The 27,353-nt window shown below is 38.5% G+C and overlaps 1 protein-coding gene across 1 annotated transcript in view; it reads right to left on the bottom strand.

Annotated features, from left to right (window-relative positions):
* SWT1 (SWT1 RNA endoribonuclease homolog) overlaps positions 1-27,353 on the bottom strand; it is a 66,574-nt gene that overhangs the window by 33,996 nt on the left and 5,225 nt on the right. Inside the window, exons 3-13 of the mRNA XM_081112193.1 lie at positions 27,085-27,165; positions 24,951-25,009; positions 18,186-18,927; positions 16,798-16,857; positions 15,288-15,417; positions 14,426-14,527; positions 13,882-14,070; positions 9,701-9,794; positions 7,662-7,807; positions 5,112-5,275; positions 2,009-2,147 (exon numbers count right to left, since the gene is read on the bottom strand). Of these exons, the coding sequence (XP_080968319.1) occupies positions 2,009-2,147; positions 5,112-5,275; positions 7,662-7,807; positions 9,701-9,794; positions 13,882-14,070; positions 14,426-14,527; positions 15,288-15,417; positions 16,798-16,857; positions 18,186-18,927; positions 24,951-25,009; positions 27,085-27,165 (1,906 nt within the window). The remainder of the gene's footprint in view (positions 1-2,008; positions 2,148-5,111; positions 5,276-7,661; positions 7,808-9,700; positions 9,795-13,881; positions 14,071-14,425; positions 14,528-15,287; positions 15,418-16,797; positions 16,858-18,185; positions 18,928-24,950; positions 25,010-27,084; positions 27,166-27,353) is intronic.

Here is a 27,353-nt window from a genome sequence, read left to right as displayed (position 1 = left end):
GCACCGAGCAGGGCCCATCAGGGGGGTTGGGGCCCTGTACCCTGTGACACACAGAGCAGGGCCGATCAGGTTGTTGGGGAGCTCCCCCCTGTTATGCACAGAGCAGGGCCCATCAGGGGGCTGGGGAGCTCCCCCCTGTCATGCACAGAGCAGGGCCGATCAGCGGATTGAGGAGCTCCCCCCTGTCACTCACAAAGCAGGGCCGATAGGGGAGTTGGGGCACCGCCCCCTGTCACACACAGAGCAGGGCGGATCAGGGGGTTGGGGCACCGCCACTGTCACACTCAGGGCAGGGCCGATGGGGGGTGGGGGGGTTGGGTTGCAGCACCCTGTCACACACAGAGCCACAGGGCCATCGGGGGTTGGGGAGCTCCCCCCGTCACACAAAGAGCAGGGCCGATCAGGGGGTTGGGGCGCCGCACCCTGTCACACACAGAGCCGCAGGGCGATCAGGGGGTTGGGGAGCTCCCCCCTGTCACGCACAGAGCAGGGCTGATCAGGGGGTTGAGGAGCTCCCCCGTCATGAACAGAGCATGGCGGATAGGGAGGTTGTGGCCCCGCCCCCTGTCACACACAGAGCCGCAGGGCGATCAGGGGGTTTGGTCGCTGCCCCGTCACGCTGATCCCGGTGCTGGGAGGCCACGCTGCTCCGCTGATCCCGGTGCTGGGAGGCATATTACCCTTTTACTATATAGGATAGAGGCCTGGTGCACGGGTGGGGGCCAGCTGGTTTGCCCTGAAGGGTGTCCTGGATCAGGGTGGGGGTCCCTCTTGGGTGCCTGGCCAGCCTGGGTGAGGGGATGATGGCTGTTTGCATCTGGTCACACCCCCTTCAGGGTGGGGGTCCCGCTTGGGTGCCTGGCCAGCCTGGGTGAGGGGATGATGCCTGTTTGCATCTGGTCACACCCCCTTTAGGGTGAGGGTCCCCACTGGGGTGCCTGGCCAGCCTGGGTGAGGGGCTGAGGGCCGTTTTCAAGCTGGCGGGTGACTAAAGCTCCCAACCTGTCCTTTTTTCCTTTTTTTTTTATTCTGAGCCAGCTTTAGCTCTGAGGCTTGGCTCCAGCTATGAGACCTCCGCTGCTGAAAGCAGGTTTCTGGCCTTTATTTACCTTCTGTATTTGAAACAATGTTGCGATCCTGCTGGCCGAAGCCCCGGGTTTTGTTTAGCTTCTATATTTGTTACAATGTTGCTTAGAGTGCAGCTGAGAGGCCAGCAAGGCAGGCAGGGAAACTTGGCTTCCTCTGTCACTGAAGCAAGCAAGCCTCCCTGTTCACATCAGTTGCCTGGCTGCCGGTCGCCATCTTGGCTGGCAGTTAATTTGCATATCGCCCTGATTAGCCAATGGGAAGGGTGGCGGTCGTACGCTAATTACCATGTTTCTCTTTTATTAGCTAGGATACCCCTAATAAATAACTTTTATACTTAAACACAATGCCTGAAAAGTGTCTTTCTTTAAAAATGGTAACTGTGAAAAATAGGTATTCATGCAAAATCTACCTTGTATAAGCTATAAGGAGCTGATAGGCACTTCAAATCCCCTGGGTTTTTACTTTGCTTTTTAAAGGTATAACACAACAAATCTAACTGTTTGACTTTGGACAAATCATTTACCCTCTCAGGACTAGTTTCCTTGCCCGCAAAACATGGGCTTTAATAGCATCAGATCAGTGCTTTTCACATCTTTTTCTTCTTACCAGAGAAACATTTTTTTCATATCCTACATGGCATCTCCATATATAAACAGATAAAAGAAAGCTGCTTCACTAAAGCTGGGGTTGAAGGCCAAAGCCTCACCACTTGCCATACTCCCATCAACCTCTCCACCTTTAATTGGGAAAGCAATTTGTGGCAGCTCCATGCATCCAGCTGCCACAAATTCCCTTTAGATATGAGAAGTATAAGCAATTAAGAATTGACGAAATTTCTATTAACTTATCTTCACATTCCATGGACTATATCTGCTAGTCCCACTTTAACACTGCTAAAAACAAAATAAAAGATTCATACCTTTACAGAGACTGTCGTATAAGCTCTCAACAGTTAAAAGCAAGTTATTTTCCATAATTAATCCAAAGACAGCCAACCAATGTTTTTTAAAGCATTGTATTAAATGCATTAGAGTCCACGGTGGTTTCAAGTACAGCATCTAAAAAGTATTTAGAAAAAATCAGCATATACTAATTTATTTATTATTCCTATTATTTAAAAAAGTACAAATGGCATAGATTTCAGGGCCTGAACTTCAAGAAACTGTTTTGATGGAATGTCTGACTTTAAGAGGAAAAGAAAGGGCAAGTAGGATCCAAAGAACCATCATAATTGACAGATGTCCTGGTGGTTCTTTAATAAAAAATAAGCTTTATTACCTAAAGTCCGTGACCAATAACGCTTCTGACCACATGCCTGGGAGTGGTGCCAGACGGGTCCCCGGCCGCCGCTGACTGTGAGGTGCTGCACCCGCATGTCAGGCCGAAGCAGGAAGTGTCCTGCGTCCGGAGCAGAGGCGCTGGCTGTGTCTCGATTCTGCCTTCAGAGCAGGTGCGTGGTCGCCCCAGGCCACTGGCCGTTGGTGAGTATTCCTTGTCATCAGTGCTGTCCAGTTTGCATGTGGAGGTGTTGCTAACAGTCCCCACATTGCTCATTACGTATCATTAGGTTAATTATGATGTTTATAGACCTTAATCATACCTTGTAATTTTGGAGGTGGGGAGAATTCTGTTTTATGTTTTAGCCAAAAGCAAAGGATCATTTCTACTCCCTCAGAAATAACAAGCCTGATTCCCTTCAGAATCATTTTAGTGTTGTGATCTTATTTCTGTGTCCTTTCTCATGATCTAAGTGACAGCCATTCTAGTCTTTATGCCCAGCACGGGCGAGTATTTCATCCCAGCGGGCCTGTGTGCACCAGAATAACCTGGTGTGGCTCAGTGTGGCTTGGTGGTTGAGCATCGACCTATGAACCAGGAAGTCATGGTGTGATTCTGGTCAGGGGATGTGCCCAGGTTGTGGGCTCGATCCTGGTGCGGGTGGACATGCAGGGGCGGTCAATCAGTGATTCTCTGTAATCATTGGTGTTTCTAACTCTCCTCTCCCTACCTCTCTGAAATCAATAGGAACATTCAAAACAAAACAAAACAAACAAAAAAACCTCACGCCTGGCTGGTTTGGCTCAGGTTCAGCATCACCTATGAACCAGGAGGTTAAAGTTTGATTCCCGGTCAAGGGCATATGCCCGGGTTGTGGGCTCGATCCCCAGTGGGGGGCGGGCAGGAGGCAGCTGATGGAAGATTCTCTCTCATCATTGATATTTCTATCTCCCCTTTCCCTTCCTCCCTCAGAAATCAATAAAACGTAAGACAACAACTCCCAAACTTCCTCCTGGGTGTTCCACTCCTGCGGACGCCTCAGCCTCGTGCCCGCGCCTGGTCTGCTGTCAGCCCTGCGCTGCAGAGGGCATTATGCACAGTTTTTTCAATAAATACGTACAGTACTGTAAATGTATTTTCTCTTCTTCATGATTTTCTTACTATTTTCTTTTCTTCAACTTACTTTATTGCAAGAATACAGTATATAATACATGTGACATACAAATTACTTGTTAGTTGACTGTTTATGTTCTCAGTAAGGCTTCTGGTCAACAGTAGGCTATTAGTAGGTAAGTTTTTAGGGAGTCAAAAGTTACATGTGGATTTTCAACTGCATGAGTGGTCATAACTTCAAAACCCCAAGTTGTTCAAGGGTCAACTGTACCTATTCAGGAATATCAATATATATTTCTGAGAAAAATATAATTAGTTGAATTCCTTTTAAACTAAAAGATGTGTTATTCAAAGCCAAGCATAATCTTAAAATGATTCCATTACAAATTCCTTTGTAAAACTGATATCAATATTAATCCTTATAGTTTCAGAAACTATGTGTGCAAAAAGAAAACATAGTTTTAATGAGAAGCATAATTTTAATTAGCAAAGGTCAACAATCTACTTTTTAAAATGGTCATTTCTGAGGAATCCAATCTAATTAGTTTCATGTAACTGGTGAAAAAATTCTTATAGGAAAAAGTTGTCAATTATAATTGACACCTGCTATACTCTGACAAAGATGTTTATAAAGAAGATTGATCATTTAGTACTACAAAATGTCAGCATGTCCTTCATATAAAATTACTGTCTTAGATTCTATTATGAAATATCTACTTTAAGTAAACCGTTCTAGAATGTTATCATTCTTCTGAATTTTGATAATATAATCAAGAGCAAACACGTTATAAGCAAATACTAGTATCAGTATCTCACCGAATATCTGGAATAGACACAATCTACAATTGATGGGGACTAATGTTTCTCCTAGCTATAAATGTGAACAGCAAACAAGCATTAAACTAAAAAAGCCACCATTGCCAAATGTGGTGTTTTACTGATTGGAGAAAAGATGTAAATCTAAAGAAAATTCAAAATATCTTGCTAATATGATCAAATTTATACCGATTCTCATATTTATGTGACATAAGCCAAAATATACCTTTCTTTTTCTGAATACATCTTACTTAGGGGAATTCCCTATACAAGACATTTTGACTCAAACTAATGAGAGAAGTTTTTCTGAATACAATTGAAGCTCTATGGGGGCCAAGTGTCTGACACAGTAGATGCACAATAAATATTTGTTCACTAAAAAAATGACTAATATAATATACTAGTAGTCCCAATCTTTTGGAAATGTCTATCATTTAATTTTCAAAATGTTATTTCAAAAACTTCAAGAGCCCTAACTGGTTTGGCTCAGTGGATAGAGCGTCGGCCTGCGGACTGAAGGGTCCCAGGTTCTATTCTGGTCAAGGGCATGTACCTTGGTTGCGGGCACATCCCCAGTAGGAGGTGTGCAGGAGGCAGCTGATCGATGTTTCTCTCTCATCGATGTTTCTAACTCTCTATCCCTCTCCTTCCTCTCTGAAAAGTCAATAAAATATATATTAAAAAACAACTTCAAGAAAAAATATAATGTGATATACATTATTACTATAAAGCGTACCAAGAACTATTTCTTAAAATAAGGTAACCAATCTAGCAATAAAAAAGAACTTTTCAACTAATAGAGTAAAAATAATTACCTCCATCCAGAGGTTTCCAAAAGCAATTTTCATTTCTGTTTCTAATATTGAAGATAAGGCTGTTCCAAGAGATTTTTCAAGATCAGCTACTATGCCTTCAAGCAGAATGAGCAGTCCAGAATTTACAGATTCTTCCCCATTACTCTTTCCCAAAGGTGTTTGCTCTTTAAAACAATTATAAGCTTTTTTTTAGGACACTAACAGTAAATATTTTACATATGTAGTTAGTATTTGGCCATAATAATAAAGCATTTTATGTATATAATTAGTATTTTAATTACCTATAAAACAAATATATTTTTATTGATTTCAGAGAGGAAGAGAGAGAGAGAGAAATATCAATGATGAGCCCTGGCCGGTTTGACTCAGTGGATAGAACGTTGGCCTGCGGACCAAAGGGTCCTGGGTTTGATTCCAGTCAAGGGCACGTACTTCAGTAGCAGGCTTCTTCCAGCCCGGGCCCTGGTTGGGGCTCGTGAAGGAGGCAAGCAATCCATGTATTTCTCTCACATCGATATTTCTCTCTGTATTTCCCTCTCTCTAAAAATCAGTGGAAAAATATACTCAGGTGAGAATTAAAAATAAATAAATATCAATGATGAGAGAGAATCATTGATCTGCTGCCTCCTGCACACCTTCTACTAGGATTGAGCCTGCAACCGGGGCAAGACAGGAATCTAACCATGACCTCCTGGTTCATAGGTTGACGCTCAACCACTGAGCTACAAGGGTCGGAACCAATACTTTATTTTAAAATCAGTATTTAGAAACGTATCTCCAGTATAGTTGTTTTTGATTCAACATAAACCATGTTATATTAGCAAATGCTTTATCTTTTTGACAAAAGGCAACTAAATAGTGTCAATGAAATAAAAATTTAGGAAATGTGTGTGGCCAGGGCCAGTGTGGTTCAGTTGTTTGGAGCATCATCCATACAGTGTCACGGGTTCGATTCCCAGTAGGGGTACATACCTAAGTTTTGGGTTTGATCCCTGACCCCAGCTGGGGTGCATTCGGAAGGCAATTGGTCAATGTTTCTCTCTCTCTTTCTCTCTCTCTCCCTCCCTCTCTTCCCTTCTTTCTAAAAATCAATGAAAATGTCCTCAGGTGAGGATTAAACAAAAGAAATGTGTGTGATATTTCAACTATAATTTTGATTTTAATATTTTCAAAAAGAAAAATAATGAGAATGCTTTGATTCTATATACAATAGAAAATTAAGAAGTATGGATCAAAATGTGTTTTCTTCCAAAAAATAGTATATCCTTCCAATTGAAGCTCACGTCAATAAACTGTTTTGAAAGGACCAAAATCTCTGATTTAACTACCTTTATGCCCAACCCTTTTAAAATGAGTTTTATTATTTTAATTTATATCATTTAATTGATACCCAAAAACAACTATAATTTATTGTAAAATTCAAAATATTAACTGGCTTATCTCTACAAACACAAACTAAGTATTTAAAATAACAGTAACATAATGGGCAAAATAAAAGCATGGTACCCCCAAAAAACTATAAACTAACATGTCCTGTTATTCCTTCTAAATGCTATTTTGAATATTATGACTAAAGAAATTTTACTATCAGAAAGGTCAAATAAGTAGCAAATGTATATATGAATTTTTGTATCATTTTATATAAAAGTACAGACAATATTAGAGATTTCAATAATTATTTTCCCTACAGAAGGAAAAGGTAGTATGTGTTTTTAAATTATGTCAGGCTTAATATAATACTCCATCACATATCACACTATATTATAAAAGAGATTATTCTGGGGGAAAAAGATTATTTTGGTCAGGGGGGAAAAAAGCCTTTAGCTTTCTTAACTATTAATTTAAAAAGAACTAGTACTAGAGCCAAGTTTTTCTATTATTGAGCTTTTACAGTAATAATAGAAGTTTATGAATATGAAGCTAATTTTAAAAAGGAACTAAAGCCCAGCCGGCATGGCTCAGTGGTTGAGCATCAATCTATGAACCAGGAGGTCAAAGTTCGATTCCCAGTAAGGCCACATGCCTCGGTTGTGGGCTCCATCCCCAATGAGGGTCATGCAGGAGGCAGCTGATCCATGATTCTCTTTCATCACTGATGTTTCTCTTTCTCTCTCTCTCTCTCTCTCTCTCTCTCTCTCTCTCTCTCTCTCTCTCCCTTCCTCTCTGAAATCAATAAAAATATATATTTTAAAAATAAATAAAACTAAATATTTCTACTTCAAATGAATATGTCCCAAAGCCATTATTAATTTAAAAAGTATACTCTGCAAGTTACAAAATAGTATGCACAAAATAATTATAAATATGTAAACTGTGTGTGAACAATTAACATTCAAGTTAATTTGTAAAAGTATATGTAGAAGGCAATACTGTTATGTTTTCTTTTGTATTACCATTACAATTTTCATTCATCTCTAACATCTATGTGAGCAAATATTCCAATATTATTTTAAATGTACAAGATAAAATTTTTCTATGTAATTATAACTGTTATCAATAATCTTAGTATATAAAATAAGATACATTTCTAGTTATTTATAATAATATTACCTGTTTTCAATTGTTGCTTAGATACACATGGCTGATGACATGTAACTGTGTTCAGAGACAAATTTAAGAACTCTGTACTCAATTCTTCTTTACTGAGTGACTTCACACCACTTATTAGGCCTTTGTTTCTTAAATTTCTATCATCCCTAAGGTTGGTTAAAGAGAAAAAATATTTTATTTTTTACTTTTTTATAAGATAAATCACTCACTTGGCAACTCAAAATACATAGGGTTAAATCAGAGGTTTGTAATTCACAGCATATATATTAACAAGAGACCAATTTTTTTTAAGTAAAGAAAATAAAAGAATTAACACACAATAGAATCACATCATATGAGCTTTAGAGAATAATTATTATGTATTGAGTGCTCAAATTTAGCTAATCTAAATTCAAAATAATTCACATATTAATAATTCTATTTCAGCCTTCAACAAACTCTGAGATGAAATGTTATAGATTTAAAAAAACCAAATAATTTAAAACCTAGAGATAGAAATCTGTGATGTTTCCTTTAACACCAAAAGAGAGCTAAAGAGAGCTAAAATAATAATTGACCAAGCCCCATTACAAGAAAAATCTTAGAGCCATTCATTTCCATAATTACTCCATTTCAGAGAATTTAGGCATGATCATGAAACTGTAAAAACTCTGTTTTGCAGTGATTAAAATTCAGACTAAAACAGGAAATTAAAACTGTTCTTCTCAGTTCTTTCAGAGCCTTTTCGCTCTTTTCTGTTTTTGAATTTTTAAAGTTTATTTGAGCTAAACAGAGTATATGCCTGGAAGCAAGACCTCAACAGACTGCAATAAATGCTTCCCAGAGCCTTTAAAATACATGATGAATGCAATCTTGGTTAGCATTATCGTAGTTTCATAACTCAGAGCTAAGTTATGAAAATATTAGTTGAGAATGGAGGAAAGCGAGGAAGAAGAAAGGGAAAAAACCTCTGAGATCACACTGTATACTAGGCACTAAGTCCTTCATATATATTATGTGATTAAATACAATAACCTCACAAAGCAGGTCTTCTTCTCTCTCTGTTTTACACGGAGGAAACTAAGTTAAGCAACCTTCCAAAGTCACAGAGCTGCTAAGTGGTAGATCCAGGACTCCAATCCAGGCACCAAGGACACAACTACAACATAAATGACCCCTTTCTCAGGTACCAATTAATTAACCTTCTTGCCTCATAACCAAAAAATGTCAGAGTCTTATTTCTAAACTATTTCACTGCGATATTAAACTGGTATTTCCTTGCTTTTCGAAAGTTTTTTGAATATTATATATAAATTAAATTGAAATGAAACTTCATCTACCTGAGATTTCAATCTTTCTTTCATAGCAAAAATGTGAGATAGTACAGCATGGTGAATGTAGTTAATAATACTGTACTGCATATTCAAAAACTGCTAAGAGAATAGATCTTACAAGTCCTCATCACAAGAAAAAATATCTTTTATAACTATGTATGGTGATGGATGTGTTAATTTGGTGATCATTTAATAATATAAAAAATATCAAATCATTGTTATACATCTGAAACTAATATGCTATGTGTCAATTATACCTCAATAAGAAAAATAAAAGAGGAATCTTGGTCCCCAGCATATGTCATCAGTTTGGCTCAAATAACCTTATAAAATTCAAAAAAAGAACATGAAATATAATTGAATATGCTTACTGGCAGACTTATAAAGTATACATTATTTTAATCGTTAATATGATAGATTCAGTATGATTTTTAAAAATTCTTTGGTACAATCTGCTACTTTTTTTAAACATATTTTTATTGATTTCAGAGAGGAAAGGAGAGGGAGAGAGAGATAAAAACATTAATGATGAGACAGAACCACTGATTGGCTGCCTCCTGCAAGCCCCACATTGGGGATCGAGCCCATAACCTGGGCATGTGCCTTTGACCAGAATCAAACCCAGAACCCTTCAGTCCACAGGCTGACACCATCCACTAAGCCAGACAGGTTAGGGCCAATTTTTGCTACTTTTTAAAAAAAGAAGAAAATGACCACGAAACTCACGTGCACAGAATAACAAGAGAACTAGGGAATAATTCCTGGTATTGAAGACAGCATTTTAATACTCGATCATCATTGTTCTCATCACTGAATCCATCTGCAAATTTAGTAAAAACAATTATCATTTAGCACACTAGAAATCTGGGTACTATATGTATAATCTGGGCTGTACATATATACCAAAAACATATAAAACAAAAAAATTTTTGTAAATAAAAAGAAGATACGACATAGCAAAATAATACCTTAAGAATTTTAGATCTAGAACTCAGGTAGCATATAGTTGTGAGTTTGAAAAAGTTTTTAGTTTTCTACTAAAATGTAATGGGATATACCTATAAATAAACTCAAAAAAATATGATCAGGGTTAGAAACCAAAAGCTATGAATTCTAGTCTCAATTCAGTCAACTAGAGATTATTAGTAAATTATGATTATATCATGCTTAAAATGATGTCAACTTAAAAGAGATCTGTAAAGATTATAAGCAACTATTCTACCAGAACAGAACCACTTTCATGGGTCTGCTTTTCCTTATTCTCTAAAGCAATAACGTTTAGAGATGTACAGGAGAAGGCAGAGAACACAAAAATAATCTCTAACAAATGTTTAACAGAGGATGACAGGGTGTCCTCTGGCATTCTCCAAGCTTTAAAACAGGTGGTAAAAGCTTGGTTTTTATGGAAATATTGGAATGTGCAGAAATAGAACCAAAAACAGTGCTTCTCCTAGGTCCTTATCCTACCTGCCTCAGAACTCCCAGGGTGCCTGCCAATAATACAGATATAGCATGACCATACTCTCAGACCCACTTCTGGATAATAATTTTTGGAGCCTGGACCCAAAGACTGAGTTAAGCACTTGGGAAGTCCCTTACAAACTAAAATTCAAAACATACTAGCCAATGAGCAATGTTACCAGATTATGTTTTGTTTCCCTCAAACTTTACCATATGATACTTAGTTCTCTGAACATTCAAATGAAAAAACTCATTCATTTCTGCAATAAATACTTATACAGTACTTATACAGACTGAATTTGTGCCAGGTCACTGTGCTAAGTAATTGGATATGCAAAGACAAACTGTTTAGGAGCTCATAATCTTATCGTGAAGTCTAGACATAACTCAGCTGATCTCAGAACATGAGCCTGAAGGAGATTTAATTCAATTCTTTAATCAGACAATCAGTGAGGCAGACAGACATATACTACAGCAGCCAATTTTCCTTCTTTTAGCTCACAGAGAAAATAACACAGTAATGCAAAGTCAGCAGCTTGAAATCATTAGATAAGTTTAAGTCACTGAATCCAACAGACAAAAGAAGGTTTAAAAGTTCTAATGTACTGTTCTAAAGGTATCGAAGTTCAAGAATATCTATTCTATCACTTTTTCTAAAATACCTGGGGCTGGAAAACACACCTAAAACCACAAGAATATTCATGAAATATTTATTCAACAAGTTTTAATTTTATGTCATTAACATTTCTCAAAATATAGTATTCTTTCATATAGTATAGAATTAAATGTAACTTCAATTGTTAGGTTGTTTCAAATTTTTTGCTGTATAAATGATGCTGTGATGAACATTTTTATATAAGTCACTGTGAGCATCTTTGATTATTTCTTTAGGATTCTAGAAAGAGAATTATATTTTAGGCTTCTTGATATACACAGATAAATGCTCTCCTGAAAAGTTACTAATTCATAATTCCCAAAGCACTAAAGCAATGTAAGTGTTCCTAGCAGGTGTTGGAGGAAAGTAACTTTCTAAATTAAGCAGCAATAAAAAGAAATTTTAAAAAATGTTAAAGAAATTAACAACATTCAAAATAGCCAACAGACAGGAAGATATATGCAATGAACAAAGGACTGACTAATTGTATTTCTTTCTTTTGTGAATTACCTATTACTAACCTTCATTCACTTGGGGAAAGGCATATTTAGTTTTTCTAATCAATCTGTATAAGCTTTTCATATGAGGATACAAGAATTATCACCTACTTGAGGCCATAAACCATTAAGTACTTTATATATTATCTGACATAGACAATTACACAAATAATCTATTATTATATCTACAACTTTATAACTAAAAGCAACTTAACAAAACTAAGGCCAAATAAGATTCAAACATTGAAGTGAAACATGGAGTTCAAGGAAGACATCCAGAAATTGAAACAACACAGAAGTGTAAGACAGCTGCTATGATTTGTCCTCCTTAACCATCAAAAAGCACAGGCTGAAGAGGTCAAAGCATCAAAAAAAAAAGCACATGAAAATGGAAAAGTCAAAAGAAACTTAGTAAGCATCTAAAAATAATAAGTGTGGCCAAAATATCTATTCTCAAGTGAACTCTTCTAAACTAATTATCAAAGCTAATCTATTGAAGAAATTTCTATCTAGAACAAGTGCTTACTCTCTCTGTCTCATTTCCTCATCAGTAAAATGGGGCCAATATGACTATCTTCCATGGTACTATAAGGTTTGAATGAGATTTAGGTGTAAAGCGTTTGGAAAAGGGTCTGGAAAATAATGGACATAATTATCTATATTATTATATAATCAAATGTCATTTGTATCAACAAACTAAAAAAAAGATTGAGTAAGCAAAATTCCTTTCTCTTATTAAGGACTGGGACTTTACTGAAATTATGGATTACATAAGGGGTTAATTTTGTTAAATTGTGTGGTTGTTTAAAAAAGAATCTTTTCTGTTAGCAACACATACCTAAGTATTTATGGATAAAAATAATATGATATGATATTTGGGATTAACCTCAAACTATTACAGAAGTTCCAGGAATTAGGGGAGAAGAGAAAAAGGAAGTGAGAGAATAAACAAGAATGGCAAATGCTGATAATTACTGAAAATGAGTGCTAAGTACAAAGGGATTCATTATATTATTTTCTCTATTTCTGCATTTGAAATTTTGCATAATAAAAAGAAGAAAAAGACCATCTAAGGTGTTCAATTTAATGTATTCAAACATTTTAATATTTTTTTAACTCTAATAAGTGATACTTACTTGAGATTTTCCTTTGAAGGCTCTTAAACAAATCACATGAAGTTCCTATTTAAAGTACATAAGTATTGTAGTTGGAATATACTAATAAATATTTATAAATGGAATGAATAAATGAATGGTGGAGGCCCCTTTTCTTCAAACATCTAAGACTAAACAGCTGTGCCAAAAGCCCTCTCAGCATTAATACCATAATTATATTTATATTAGAATGAATTCTTTCATATCTTGTGGTAAATACAGGTATGGTAGACAATATAAGTCCATGATATTTATAATAATGTAAATCTTAATATATAAATAATTCTGAATTGGGAAGAAACAAATTTTTAAGAATTAAATAAATCTTGTAAATGGATGTATAAACTCTGCAGAGGCGACAGTGTTCTTTACACACACATTCCTCTCCGCCCGCAAAAAAAAGTTCTATAAAACATAAAGGCTCTAAAGGCTAGAATGATTTAAAAATGAATTAAACTAATATGGAAAAAATCAAATCAAGAGAAAACCTACAGATCTTTATTATAAAGACACCTCCCTATTACAGATTCTGACAAACGAGAGGAGACAATGCCTGCCTCTGCACTGTATTAACTGCACGTAGTGATGGATTAGCAACTTAGATCACTTATAGCTCTCATCACTCTATAATGATATTGTTCTTATTTTATTTTTGTATTTTTAACTTTAAATTTTATTTTTTAATTGATTTTAGAGAGAAACATCAATTTTTGTTGTTCCACTTATTTATGCTGTGCATTCATTGGTTGATTATTGTATGTGCCCTAACCGGGGATCAAACCCACAACCGTGGCATTATCGGGATAACACTCTAATCAAGTGAGTTACTCGGCCAAGGCAATAATAGTATTTTTTAAAAAAGAATCCAAAGTAGTATATAATATACAACTATGCACACAGAACCATACGTCACTATCTGTGAAATATAGACATAACCTAAGAAGGTCTAGGAGAAGCATAAAATTAAATATCAAAGATCCCCAAACCAAGCCTAATAGAATACCCCAACCCATCACTATGTCCTGCCATTTTACATGGCAATGGTTATAAATTTTTTATAAGTTTTGCACCATTTCCCTCCAGTAATGAATCAAGCCCAACAAATCTTAATCAGGAAGTACACGAGAGAACAATACCTACAAAGTTTTTGAGATGCAAGTTGTATTGATTGACCCCATAGTTTTCTATCTTGACTTTTGAGACTGTCATTGATGAAACGAACCGCAGGTATAGCTTTGTGCTGGGCATATTTCAGTAGTTTTCCTGCCTTCATACGATCTAGCTCTTGTACAACTACCCAGGGAATTATTAACACAAGCCTGTCAAAGCCTAAAAAAATAAAAAAGATGTCTTAGAAGTCAAGAAATATTTAGAGTTAATCAGACAGCAGAGCTAAGTACCTGGGGTTCACACATATATGAAAAATGGAAATAAAAAACAGTTGTGTCAAAAGAATGTTACAAAAGTAAATACTATTGGAAATTAAAGAACAGTCCATAGCTAGGTAACCTTCGAAGGACCTCTTTTTTTTTTTTTTTTAAACTTAAACTGATTATGCATAATATATGCTTAATAGTATATCCAAAAGGAAATGTGCTAGGGGAAGGAGAAATACCCATATTACTGTTAACATAAAATATCAACTCAAATAAAGTCAGAATCAGTATATATGTTTCATAAATACCTGGGATTTCTGTTGTCTTCAAAATTCTAACAAATTTGAGATGATTCATCAGAATATTTGTATCAATAACAATTAGAAGATGTTTGTCTGAAGCAGTATTTGCTAGAGAAAAAGACAAGTTAGGATTTCATGACACTTAAAATAGACTTCTTTAAAAACTAAAATTTTGATATCATAGAAATTTGATAGCATTAAGAGAGGCAGTCCTTCAGACAACAAAAACAAAAATATATTCCAATTTTTAAGAGAACAGTAATAATTAATAATCTACCAGTAGAATATTATGAATTGCTTATGGATAAATTTATAGGGCCATTGTGAGAGAATCAGGTTAATATACATGAAAACAATAAATTGAAAAATTCAATGTTAATGTGATATATCATTACTATTTTTATATACAATTCAAAATAGAATACTAATAGATTTTGAATAATATCTATCATTATCTTCTCCCACTAGTAAGAATGATCAAAACTTTACTATATAAATAAGAAATCCAGGCATATAATAACTTCAAGCAATTTGCATTATTTCTGATCAGTGCTTTTACTTAGTTGTTAAAAGTTATGATTAATAGCAGAAATAAAAAACAACTTGACTCTGATTACTGCCCCTTGGCAAAAAGAGAAACAGAAGACATATCTGCCTAATAATGTGAGAAATATAAAAACAAATGATGATAAGACAAATATTAGACCTATTCCTATAGCTAAAAGAAATACACCGTTCTTTATAATTTCAAATGAGCACATTTTAACATTTTTCATCCAAATATTATCAGAATTGAATGTCGGCATATTCATTCTTAAGAAAGCACAGGAGACTATAAATATGGTCATCATATGGATATCGGATATACCGGCAGAGGAATGCACAGCATCTTCTACCAAGTCAATCTCCATGCTCGATAACTCTCCAGGAGGAGGGACCACAGGCAAATCCACAGTTTTCCCCACACGTGCAGCATGAAGCTCTTCTACTATCTGCATCTAAATTGTAAAAGACCCGCAGTAAAATATTTTCAATTATTTACTCTGCAGATTAATTAGAAAGCAATGAATTCTTAATTAATTCACTTAAGATGAGATGGTTTATGGGAAGAAAAACATTGACAAAAATATGGATGTAGCATGGTAAAAGAATACAGACTTATAAACATATACAGGGTTTTTAAAAAGCTCTTCTCTTAATATTGCGGTAACCTTAGGCAGGCAAAGTATTTAACCACCTTGGGTCCCAGTTTGTTCATCTACAAAATAGGAATGTTAAATATCTATTTCTTTTTACTATTTTTGGGAGGATTAAATAAAATGCTATGAAGTTCCTCCCACAGAGCCTAGTACAGCCGTGGGCAAACTACGGCCCACAGGCCGGATCTGGCCCGTTTAAAATGAATAAAACTACTGAGAAAAAAGACCGTACCCTTTTATGTAATGATGTTTGCTTTGAATTTATATTAGTTCACACCAACACTCCACCCATGCTTTTGTTCCGGCCCTCCGGTCCAGTTTAAGAACCCATTGTGGCCCTTGAGTCAAAAAGTTTGCCCACCCCTGGCCTAGTACATAGTAGACCTTCACATTAAGTTATTCTCATCCCCATTCTTACTATAAGTATTTTAGGAGACAAATGTATTTATATCTAGATGATGAGTGCTCTGCTTGAGATTTCTAAGAAAAACGAAAATATAAATATAGCTTTAGAGCAAAGGGGAAAATCAAGGGTTACTAAGTAGCCCACAAGACAGAAAAATACAACTGACTGTCATAAATAAAAATCCATCACAATCAATATGGGTTTTAAAGTCTTCTTAAAAATAGGAAAATACATTGTTCTATAAATCTAATTTCAATTCAGGACTAGGGAACACAAAATATGCAATAATTCTATGACGTTCAATCAGGAGATTCTAGCTGGGAAAATGATGCAGGAGGTAAAAATAATAAATATGACTGTACTCTTGCTTTCACTGAATAACATTTTCATTTTATTTCAGATTTTTTAAAAATGGTAAAAAAAATGTTAGCATCAAACTGCATTTTGGCAAGTCCAGGCATAAAGCATGCAAAAGCCTGATATAATTAAATCAAAATTTATGTAACTTGTGGGCAATGGGCTCTATGCTCTTTATTCAAAAACAGATTCAAGTTGATTAGAAACAAAAGCAAAAAGGTGATTAAGAAAATGTAAACACTTCTCCAAAAAGTTATTCATGACTTCATAAGAACTTACATACTGATTTAGGACAGATATTGGTGTTATTTTCATATTACCCATATATACTTCATATAAAATCATTATTTTTTATTAAAATAGAAACTGACTTAATTTCATTAAAAACATTAGAAGTAGATAAGTATATTATTAACCTCTTGATCTGTATCTGGAATACTTTCATATGACACTGAAGAACATTGTGCTTCAAAACTCTGAAATGAAAAGTAATTTTATTAGTTTAGAATGAAGCATATGCCTACAGTGGGATTGTCTAACCTTGGCAACATTGACATTGGGGTCAGATAACCATGATGAGTTTCTACCTCACAGACTTTTAAGTACTAAGTTTATAAAAGTAGTATATAAACCATAATTTTTAGAGCATTAATTTGTAAAGCTGGAGATAGAGTGCAATCTGTGAAAGGTCTGTATCAAAGGACTATAAAATCTAGGCAACAAAAGGAGTATTTTCTCTTAGGAAAGCATACCAGGATTACTACTCCCAGAAAATACAATTATTTCCTTGTAAAGTACCATCATTACTTTAGGAAAATAATTATGTACTGAAAAATCTGTGAGAAAAACAAGACATAATACTAAGATGATTCTCTACTGTCAACCACATGCTGAAGACAGTATTTTCAAGATAAGAACAATGTTTACTTACTGCCTCTATGTCTAAATGACTTTAAGTCAGATAAAGCTGCAATCAAAGGAACAGTTTATAAAGAACTTTAATTCCAATAACTAGAAAGTAATCATGCAAAAATGTCTCCTCTACAGCTTAATATTCATCTTCCTGGGTGTTCTATAGTACCTGGGGCTCAAGAAGCGTAAAAGAGACTGCCGCAGTGTTTTTGTTTTTTCTTAATCCTCACCAGAGGATAGGTTTTTTTAATTGAGTTTAGAGAGAGGAAGGGGGATATGTAAAGAGAGAAACATCGATTGGTTGCCGCCTGAATGCACCCAACTGGGGATCGAACCCAAACCTTGGTATGTGCTGACTGGGAATCAAACCCCCAACCTTTTGGTGTACAGTACGACACTCCAACTAACTGAGCCATTCGGCTAGGGCCATAGTGCTTTTTATTATTATTATTTATTGATTTCAGAGAGGAAGGGAGATAGAAACATCAATGATTAAAGGGAATCATTGATTGGCTGCCTCCTGCACACCAGTTACTGGGGGGATCAAGCCCGCAATCTGGGCATATGCCCTTGGCCAGAATCGAACCTGGGAAACTTTGGTCCGCAGGCTGGTGCTCTATCCACTAAGCCAAAACATAAAGGGTAATAGTGCTTTTTTTAAAGGACTATCTGTAATTGCGTGTTTCTACATTTTTATGCATTCCCTTCTATTATGGATCTTTGATATTCGCCAGGATATCTTCCTAAAGACGTGGAATTAAAGGGGTCAAATACAGGAACCAGCACATATCTTCCTGACTAAACTTGAACCAGTCCTCTACGATCATTAGTAGTAATGGGACGAATATTACTCTTTGCTAAAACCTACATTCTCTATTCTGTAGTACTTTACCTGGGTCTGGTGTTCACTAGAACTTGAATCATTACTTTCTTGATGCTCAAGATGACATTTTCCTTTCCACTCACAAACAGCCTGCTTACAAGTGAAATCTGAAAACAAATGTTTACTTTTTTGCTTCATCAAATTTAATGAAACCTGAAAGTTTTCGAGGCATCCTTTTTTCTTCTGCTTAGCCGTTGACTTGCTGGACTCTAAAAGGAAAATATTTTCTTCTACAGGCTTCTGGTGGGTATCGTGGGATTTTACTGGGATTTTGAAACTGACCTTCCTTTTTCTAGGATCTTGGGGTTCCTTAAATATCTTGTTGGAATTATAATCCTGAGAAAATTGGATTCTCTTGCACTTTTCCAAAACACACCTTTCAAAACTGTCTCTGTATTTATTGTGCCTTTCTTTCTTGAGATCTTTCATCTTCTGCCTGTGAGCAAGTAAATGAGGCCGTAGTTTTTCATTTGCCTGGCCTTCAGCTTTAGGTTTCACATCTTTGGCAATTTTAGGAATGCTAAGGTTTTTAACTCCATGGTCAAGGTTACTCCTAACATTTATCAATTTAATGTCTTTATCTTTAAAATCTACACAATTATTTATATCTTTTTTAGTTCCATTTGAAGAAGGACCTTGTGAACTAATTTGATTATCATTTGCATACGATGCTTCTTGAAGTTTAATAGGTTCTTGGGATGACGAACTGATTTTTGGTCTCTTTCTTAGAGTGTCAGTGTCTACATTCAGTCTGTAAAGCAGCACAGAAACCGAGGTTACATGACAACTGTACACGATTATACATAATTTAAACTGTATCATTTTAGTTAGGAAATAACAGAACTAGCCTGACACATACTTCATAAAAAGTAGAAATTACTACATTAGGAATTAAATAAAAAGGATTACTCAACAACTGGTATTGGAATAATTGGTTTGCTATTTGGAGAACAACACAACAAATTTAAATCTTTATAAAATAACCTAAGAACATAAATTCCAAATAGATTAAACATTTAAGCGCAAAATAATTATTATCATAATTGCTATACTTCATATCAAACCCTTAAAAACCACAGGGGAAAAATATTTATCTAATTTATTTTTTTTAGTCTGATTTTTTAGTAGAGAACTTCCTAAACTTAAAAGCCATGGGGAAAAATCACACGGGAAAATAATAACTGTAAATGACTATTTACTTTCACATTTTAGCATATTAAAAATTAATAAAACTTAAAGGACTGGAAAATGAAATTTGATGTAATATATATACATATATAGATACACATGTGTATCAATATTTGTATATCTATATGTACATATGTAGATATATGTATATATATATGTGTGTGTGTGTGTATGTATATCTACACTAATAAAAGAGGAAAATGGTAATTGGCATACGGCGATACCTTTTTCATTGGCTAATCAGGGCTATATGCAAATTAACTGCCAACTAAGATTGGCAGTTAACTGCCAACTAAGATTGGCAGTTAACTGCCAACTAAGATTGGCAGTTAACTGCCAACAAGATGGCAGCTAATTTGCATATGTAGGCACAATGCAGGGAGGCGAAAGGGAAAGCAGGAAGAAGCCCCCTGCCACTGACAGTGATCGGAAACCCAGGGGGGAGCTAAGAGCTGGGGGGCAGCCTTTGCCGCCCTGGCCAGTGATAGCAGGAAGTAGGGGTGGAGCCAGCGATGGGAGCTGGGCACGGTCGAAGCTGGCAGTCCCAGGAGCTAGGGGTCCCTTGCCTGGGCCTAAAGCGGAGTCCACGATCGCAGCGCCCCCCGCTGCCACTGCAGGTCCCCGCTGCCCGGGCCAGACACCTAGGCCAGAGGCGTTAGGCCTGGGCAGGGGCGGAGCCTGCAACCGCGGGGAGCTGGGGGTCCCCTGCCCAGGCCTGACACCTCAGGCCTGGTCAAGGGGCCGATCCGGTGATTGGTGATCAGAGGGTGATGAGGGTCAACTCCTCTGGCTGAGGCATCAGGCCTGGGTGGGGGGTGGAGCCGGGGATTGGGGGGATATGATGGTCCCCTTGCCCAGGCCTGAAGCCTGGGTCAGAGGCGTCAGGCTTGGGCGGGGGGTGGAGCAAGCGATCAGATGGAGATGGGGGTCCCCTGCCCAGGCATGATTCCTGGGCCAGAGGCCTCAGGCCTGGGCGGGGGCCAGAGCCAGTGATCAGGGGGAGAAGGGGGTCCCCTGTCCAAGCCTGACACCTCTGGCGGAGGCGTCAGGCCTGGGCAAGGGGCCGATCAGGCGATCGGAGGGTGATGGTGGTCAATGCCTGAGGGCTCCCAGTATGTGAGAGGGGGCAGGCTGGGCTGAGGGACACTCCCCCCCGCCCCCCCACACCCAGTGCACAAATTTCGTGCACCGGGCCCCTAGTATGTATGTATGTATGTATGTGTGTATATATATATATATATATATATATATATATATATATATATATATATAGCAGCTTATTAGTCTTAGAAGATAAAAAGCTCATCAAAAAATATTAAGACTCTAGAATAGCCCATAAACAGAACAAGAATGAAAGAGAAAAAGGGAAAGGCTAATAAACATTTGGGAAAATAAATCTGACTTCCTAGCAATCACAGACATGCTAATTAGAACATACCATTTTCTTTTATCAAATTAGCAAAGATTTTAAAATAACATATATTAGCAAGGAGTTGAAAAATGGATCCTCTCTCATATATTGCTGGTAAAAATACAAAATGATTACAGTTCCAAAAAAGAATTTGAAAATATAATTAAAGATTCTAAAAATGTTCATATTCTTTGATTTCTCAGTAATTTTCATTTTAGAAATTATCATGGTAAAAAAAAGTAATAAACTAAAAAAAGAGATTCAATTCAGGATTACTTATAATAGCAAAGCATCAAGTACAAGATAAATGTTAAAATTTTAGAAATGACTAAGAAACATGTCAGTCTATCAAATATGTGATAAGTGCACAAATATTTTTAAGGAGGCATTCAACTATTCAGCATTGCAAGGGCTGAAGCTAACTAAATAACAGATTTTGAGTAAATGTTGAAGCCGAGTTCAACTTCACTGCATTCTTTTTTATTTTAATTAGGTGCATATTTTTTGTTTCAGGTTCTGATATGCTGTGGGACTTGCCTTTATTAAATTAAAATTTTGTTCATCATGGATTTTTTGTATAAATTTAGATTTTTTTAAATCCTCATCCAAGGATATTTTTCCATTGATTTTTAGAGAGAGTGGAAGAAAGAGGGAAAGACAGAGAAACATTGATGCGAGCGAAACACATCAATTGGTTGCCACTTGCACGCACCCTGAGCAGGACCCGGGACAGGGAGAAGCCTGCAACCGAGGTACATGCCCTTGACCAGAATGGAACCTGGGACCCTTCAGTTTGCAGGCCGATGCTCTATCCACTGAGCAAAACCAGTTGGGGCAGAACTTCAATGCATTCTTTAAAAATTTTATATTCTATTCTTAAAATTTTTTTCTTCTTCCTCACAAAGACTATGTGGACAAGTCTATGGGATAACCAAAGGCTAGAAAACATGCCCTTAACTTAAGCAAAAGGTAACTAGAGGCCCAGTGCACGAAATTTGTGCGGGGGGGGGGGGGGGCGGTGGAGGGGGGTGTCCCTCAGCCCAGCCTGCACCCTCTCCAATCTGAGAACCCTTGACGGATGTCCGACTGTCCCACTGGGATCGGGCCTAAACGGGCAGTCGGACATCCCTCTCACAATCCAGGACTGCTGACTCCCAACTGCTTGCCTGCCTGCCTGATTGCCCCTAACTGCTTTTCCTGCCAGCCTGATCACCCCATAACCACTCCCCTGCCAGCTGATCAATGCCTAACTGCTCCCCTGCCGGCCCAATTGCCCCTAACTTCCCTCCCCTGCCGGCCTGGTCGCCCCTAACTGTCCTCCCCTGCAGGCCTGGTTACCCCCAACTGCCCTGCCCTGTTGGCCCAGTCGCCCCTATCTGCCCTCCTTTGCCAGCCTGGTCGCCTCTAACTGCCCTCCCCTGTTGGCCTGATTGCTCCCTAACTGCCCTCCCCTGCAGGCCTGGTCACCCGCAACCTCCCTGCCCTACTGGCCTGGTCACCCCTAACTGCCCTCCCCTGCAGACCTGGTCTCCCCCACCTGCCCTCCCTTGCTGGCCATCTTGTGTCCACATGGGGGAAGCCATCTTATGTGTTGGAGTGATGGTCAATTTGCATACTACTCTTTTATTAGATAGGATAATTATCCAGCCCTCGCTGGTTTGGCTCAGTGGATAGAGCATTAGTCTGTGGACTGAAGGGTCCTGGTTTGATTCTATCAAGGGCACATGCCTGGGTTGTGGGCTCAATCCCCAATGGGGGGCGTGTGGGAGGCAGCAAATCAATGATTCTCTCTCATCACTGATGCTTTTCTCTCTTTCTCCCTCTCCCTTCCTCTCTGAAATCAATAAAAGTATTTTTAAAAAGATAATTATCCAAATTTTATTAATCAGCCTCCTAACTTCTATTACTCTACGTAATGAAGGTATCCTATCTATCAGCTCACAGGCCGATGCTCTATCCACTGAGCCAAACCAGCTAGGGCAGGTATCCTATCTAATAAAAGAAAAACATGGTAATTGGTGTACGACTGCTACCCTTCCCATTGGCTAATCAGGGTGATATGCAAATTAACTGCCAGCCAAGATGGTGGCCGGCAGCCAGGCAGCTTAAACTGAACATGAGGCTTGATTGCTTCAGTGACGGAGGAAACCAACGTTCCCCGCCTGCCGCTGCAGGCCTCTGAGCGGGCAGTTTAAGAAACATTGTAACGAATATAGAAGCTAAACAAAACCCCAGAAACCAGCTTTCAGCCAGCTGGGATCTCAGAGCTGGAGTTGATACAGAGTTTCGATTATAGAAGCGAAACAAACCAGATACCTGCTTTCAACAGCAGAGGCCTAAGAGCTGGAGCCTCAGAGCTAAAGGTGGCCCAGAATAAAAAAAAAGAAAGAAAAAAAGGAGCAGTTGGGAGCTTCAGTCCCAGCCTGAAAACAGCCTTCAGCCTCTCACCCAGACTGGCCAGGGACCCCTGTGGGGACCCCCACCCTGAAGGATGTGTGACCAGCTGCAAACAGCCATCATCCCCTCACCCAGGCTGGCCAGGCAGCCCAGTGGGGACCCCCACCCTGATCCAGGACACCCTTCAGGGCAAACCAGCCAGCCCCGACCCATGCACCAGGCCTCTATTCTATATAGTAAAAGGGTAATATGCCTCCCAGCACCAGGATCAGCATGACAGGGGGCAGTGCCCAAACCCCCTGATCGCTCTGTGGCTCTGTGTGTGACAGGGGGCGGGGCCACAACCTCCCTATCGGCCCTGCTCTGTTCGTGAGAGGGGAAGGCGCCCCAACCCTCTGATCAGCCCTGCTCTGTGCCTGATAGGGGGGAGCTCCCCAACCCCATGATCGCCCTGTAGCTCTGTGTGTGACAGGGTGCAGCGCCCCAACCCCTCCACCCCACAGGCCCTGTTCTGTGTGTGACGGGTTAGAGCCATAACCTCCCCATCGGTCCTGCCCTGAGTGTGACAGTGGCAGCGCCCCAACCCCCTGATCGGCCCTGCTCTGTGGGTGATAGAGTGCGGCGCCCCAATCCCCTGATCTGCCCTGCTCTGCGTATGACAGGGGGCGGTGCCCCAACTCCCCTATCGGCCCTACTCTGTGAGTGACAGGGGGGAGCTCCCCAACCCCGATTGACCCTGCTCTCTGCGTGACAGGGGGGAGCTCCCCAACCCCCTGATCGGCCCTGCTCTGTGCGTGACAGGGGGAAACTCCCCAACCCCCTGATCGGCCCTGCTCTGTGCATGACAGGGGGCAGCGCCCCAACCCCCTGATTGGCCCTGCTCTGTGCATGACAGAGGGTGGCGCTGCAACCTCCCCATCAACCCTGCCTTGAGTGTGACAGGGGGCGGTGCCCCAACCCCCCAATAGGTCCTATCCTGAGCGTGACTGAGGGTGGCATCGCAACCTCCCAATCCGCCCTGCTCTGTGCATGACAGGGGGCGGCGCCCCAACTCCTCAATCAGCCCTACTGTGAGCCCGACCAGGGGCTGCACCTAGGGATTAGGCCTGCCCTCTGCCACCCGGGAGCAGGCCTAAGCCAGCAGGTCCTTATCTCCCAAGGGGTCCCAGACTGCGAGAAGGCACAGGCCGTGCTGACGGACACCCCTCCCCCGCGAGTGCACAAATTTTTGTGCACCGGGCCTCTAGTGTATCTTATAAAGGTGTGAAAAATCAAATCACTTGAGATAAAAATCTACATTCTAATCTACATTCTATTTGAAAGTGTCTTTTATATAGTGTAGAATTCTGATAGACTTTTTATTTCACTCCACTTTTCCTTGAACTTATATTAACAAAACTCAAAAAATCATTATCTGTGATGCACCTAGAAATATTTGCATTCAAAACAGTACTAATCAGCCCAGTGATTTGGCTCAGTGGATAGAGTGTCAGCCTGCAGACTCAAGGGTCCCAGGTTCGATTCTGTCAAGGGCATGTACCTTGGCTGCGGGCACATCCCCAGTGGGGAGTGTGCAGGAGGCAGCTGATCGATGTTTCTCTCTCATTGATGTTTCTAACTCTCTATCCCTCTCCCTTCCTCTCTGTAAAAAATCAATAAAATATATTTTAAAAAAAAAACAAAAAAACAGTACTAATCAAAGTAAGTAAAGGATTTTTCAAGTCTAAATATTTAATCTCACAATTCTAGACCAAAAGAGTAAGGAGGGGGGAAGTTACCTTTTCAGTTCATGTCTTCTTTTTACATTACAGTTCACAACGTCTATACAATCTGATTTCTGGAGGAGAAAAAAATCTATCATTAAAGAAATATAAGTTGTGCAGTGGCACTACAGTTACAGGGGAAAGAGACTGGGAGACAATTTTTTCCTATGACTATGTGGTAGTGAATTGGTTGACACAATAGTTTAATTAATCCTTCCAATAAACTTGTGAAATGGACATCTTTATCATCCCCATTTTACAGATAAAGTAGGCAAGGCTCAAACAGAGCAAATTATCTTCTGCAATGTCACAGGGCAGGGCAGCAGCAGAGCCATGACTTGAAACCAGATCAGTCGACTCTCTCTTCTGCCACCCTGTCTATGTACTTTGATGAAACAGGGCTTGACACAAGAAAAATAAGAGAGAAACAGAATATAGTCCCTTTCCGAAAGAGCTTATATCAGGGGTCCTCAAACTACGGCCCGCGGGCCACATGCAAACACAAATATTGTATTTGTTCCCGTTTTGTTTTTTTACTTCAAAATAAGATATGTGCAGTGTGCATAGGAATTTGTTCATAGTTGTTTTTAAACTATAGTCCGGCCCTCCAACGGTCTGAGGGACAGTGAACTGGCCCCCTGTTTAAAAAGTTTGAGGACCCCTGGTTTATATAGTAAAACAATAAAGAGAAGTAGAAGAGAAGTACAAATAGCCTAATGTGAGGATACAATTAAGCATCAAAGCAGAAAAGGAGACAATAAGTTGTAAAGTGTTTAAAACATCAACCACTGCCCTGACCGACCTGGCTCAGTGGATAGAGCGTTGGCCTGCAGACTGAAAGGTCCCAGGTTTGATTCTGGTCAAGGGCATGTACCTTGGTTGCAGGCACATCCCCAGTAGGGGGTGTGCATGAGGCAGCTGTTTCTCTCTCATCAATGTTTCTAACTCTCTATCCTCTCCCTTCCTCTCTGTAAAAAATCAATAAAATATATATATGTATATTTTTAAAACATCAACCACCAACAGTTAGAACATACCTGGAACAAAAGTGGGCAAAATATATGCTAAAGATTGAATATGCATTGAATAAAGATTAATGAGCAAAAGAAAAAGGCATTCTTGGCTAGGAGTACTAGGCATTCTAAAAAGCTAAAGACGATTAGAACAAATTCAGTAGGGACAAAATAAACAAGCCTAGCTAGAAGCAGAAGTTTTGAGGCAGAAGAAAAAAGGAAAATGAAGAGTTAGGGTGTGATCAAATTTAAGAGCGTCCTGAAAGACAAACTAAAAAATGAGTGAAGGTTTTTAACACAGACAAAATATGATGAAATCAGTGTTTTAAGAAGGTTAATATAGTAACAGTAAGTTGAAATAGCAGTTTCATTATATGAAAACAATTTCTTAAAAACACAATTCTGCATTCATGGAACTTTCACTAATTTCTCATATTACCCACAACTCTGTTGCTATCTTGACATAAACCTAACTTCAACTTGAATGAAGTAAGTACACTTCACCAATCACCCATGCACCAGCTTCACATGTTTCGTCTGCTATCACTACTTCCAATTATTTGTGTGCGGATGGAAATAACTTTGAACTTGGCTTTGTCACTGGGCACGACAGTTCCTCGAATAACATTGTTTCCTTCATTGCTTTGTTATAACATTGATGAGATGCTGTAGGAACTTAACTGTATTTGTATCAATTAGCTTCATTTGTATCAATTGATTTCATTATAAATTGTTTCATTTAAAGTCCCAGAACCTACCAATGACATTGAGAACTTGGCTACTTGCCTTGGCTACTTCAAAAGGAAATTGTAAAGATAAATACAACCATATATGGGAAAAGACTTAAAAAATGTCTAAATTTATATCCATGTAGTCTAATCCCAAACGATAGGATCTATCAGCACAAAGAAATAAGGAACTTGATAAATGGTTTTTGGTGAGTAGAAGGAAGAAAAAAAAATCAACCTGGTTTTCTTTCCATTGGCTATCAAAAAGTAAGTATAACACACAGCAAAAAAAAAAAAAAAAAACTAATGAAAAAATAGGGGTGAATTTATATTATAAGCCTCCTAAGTGTACATTCAAACTTTAATATAAATAATTTTCCGAGTTATTTATAGTATTTAAACACTCACCAGTTTTCTCTTCTCTGATGAAATTGATCTTACAGAGCAAGATGAGCTAGTGGAACTTGTTGAGGTTTTTTCTTTCTTATCCTAAGAATGGCATTTGGAAAAAAGGAAAGAAAAGCACAAAATAAAGCACATTATTTCATCACTATTATAAATCAACATTCTTTCTACATTAATAATAAATTTCAGAGGAGAACAATGTTCAAAGGCACACAAATAGTTAAGAGGAAGGGTAACCCAACTAGAAGGGAGACTCAACCAGAAACAGGAGA

This window comes from Myotis nattereri (genome assembly GCF_964212035.1).
Source record: "Myotis nattereri genome assembly, chromosome: 18".
Taxonomy (NCBI): Eukaryota; Metazoa; Chordata; class Mammalia; order Chiroptera; family Vespertilionidae; genus Myotis; species Myotis nattereri.
This window is presented reverse-complemented; position numbering and strand designations above follow the sequence as displayed.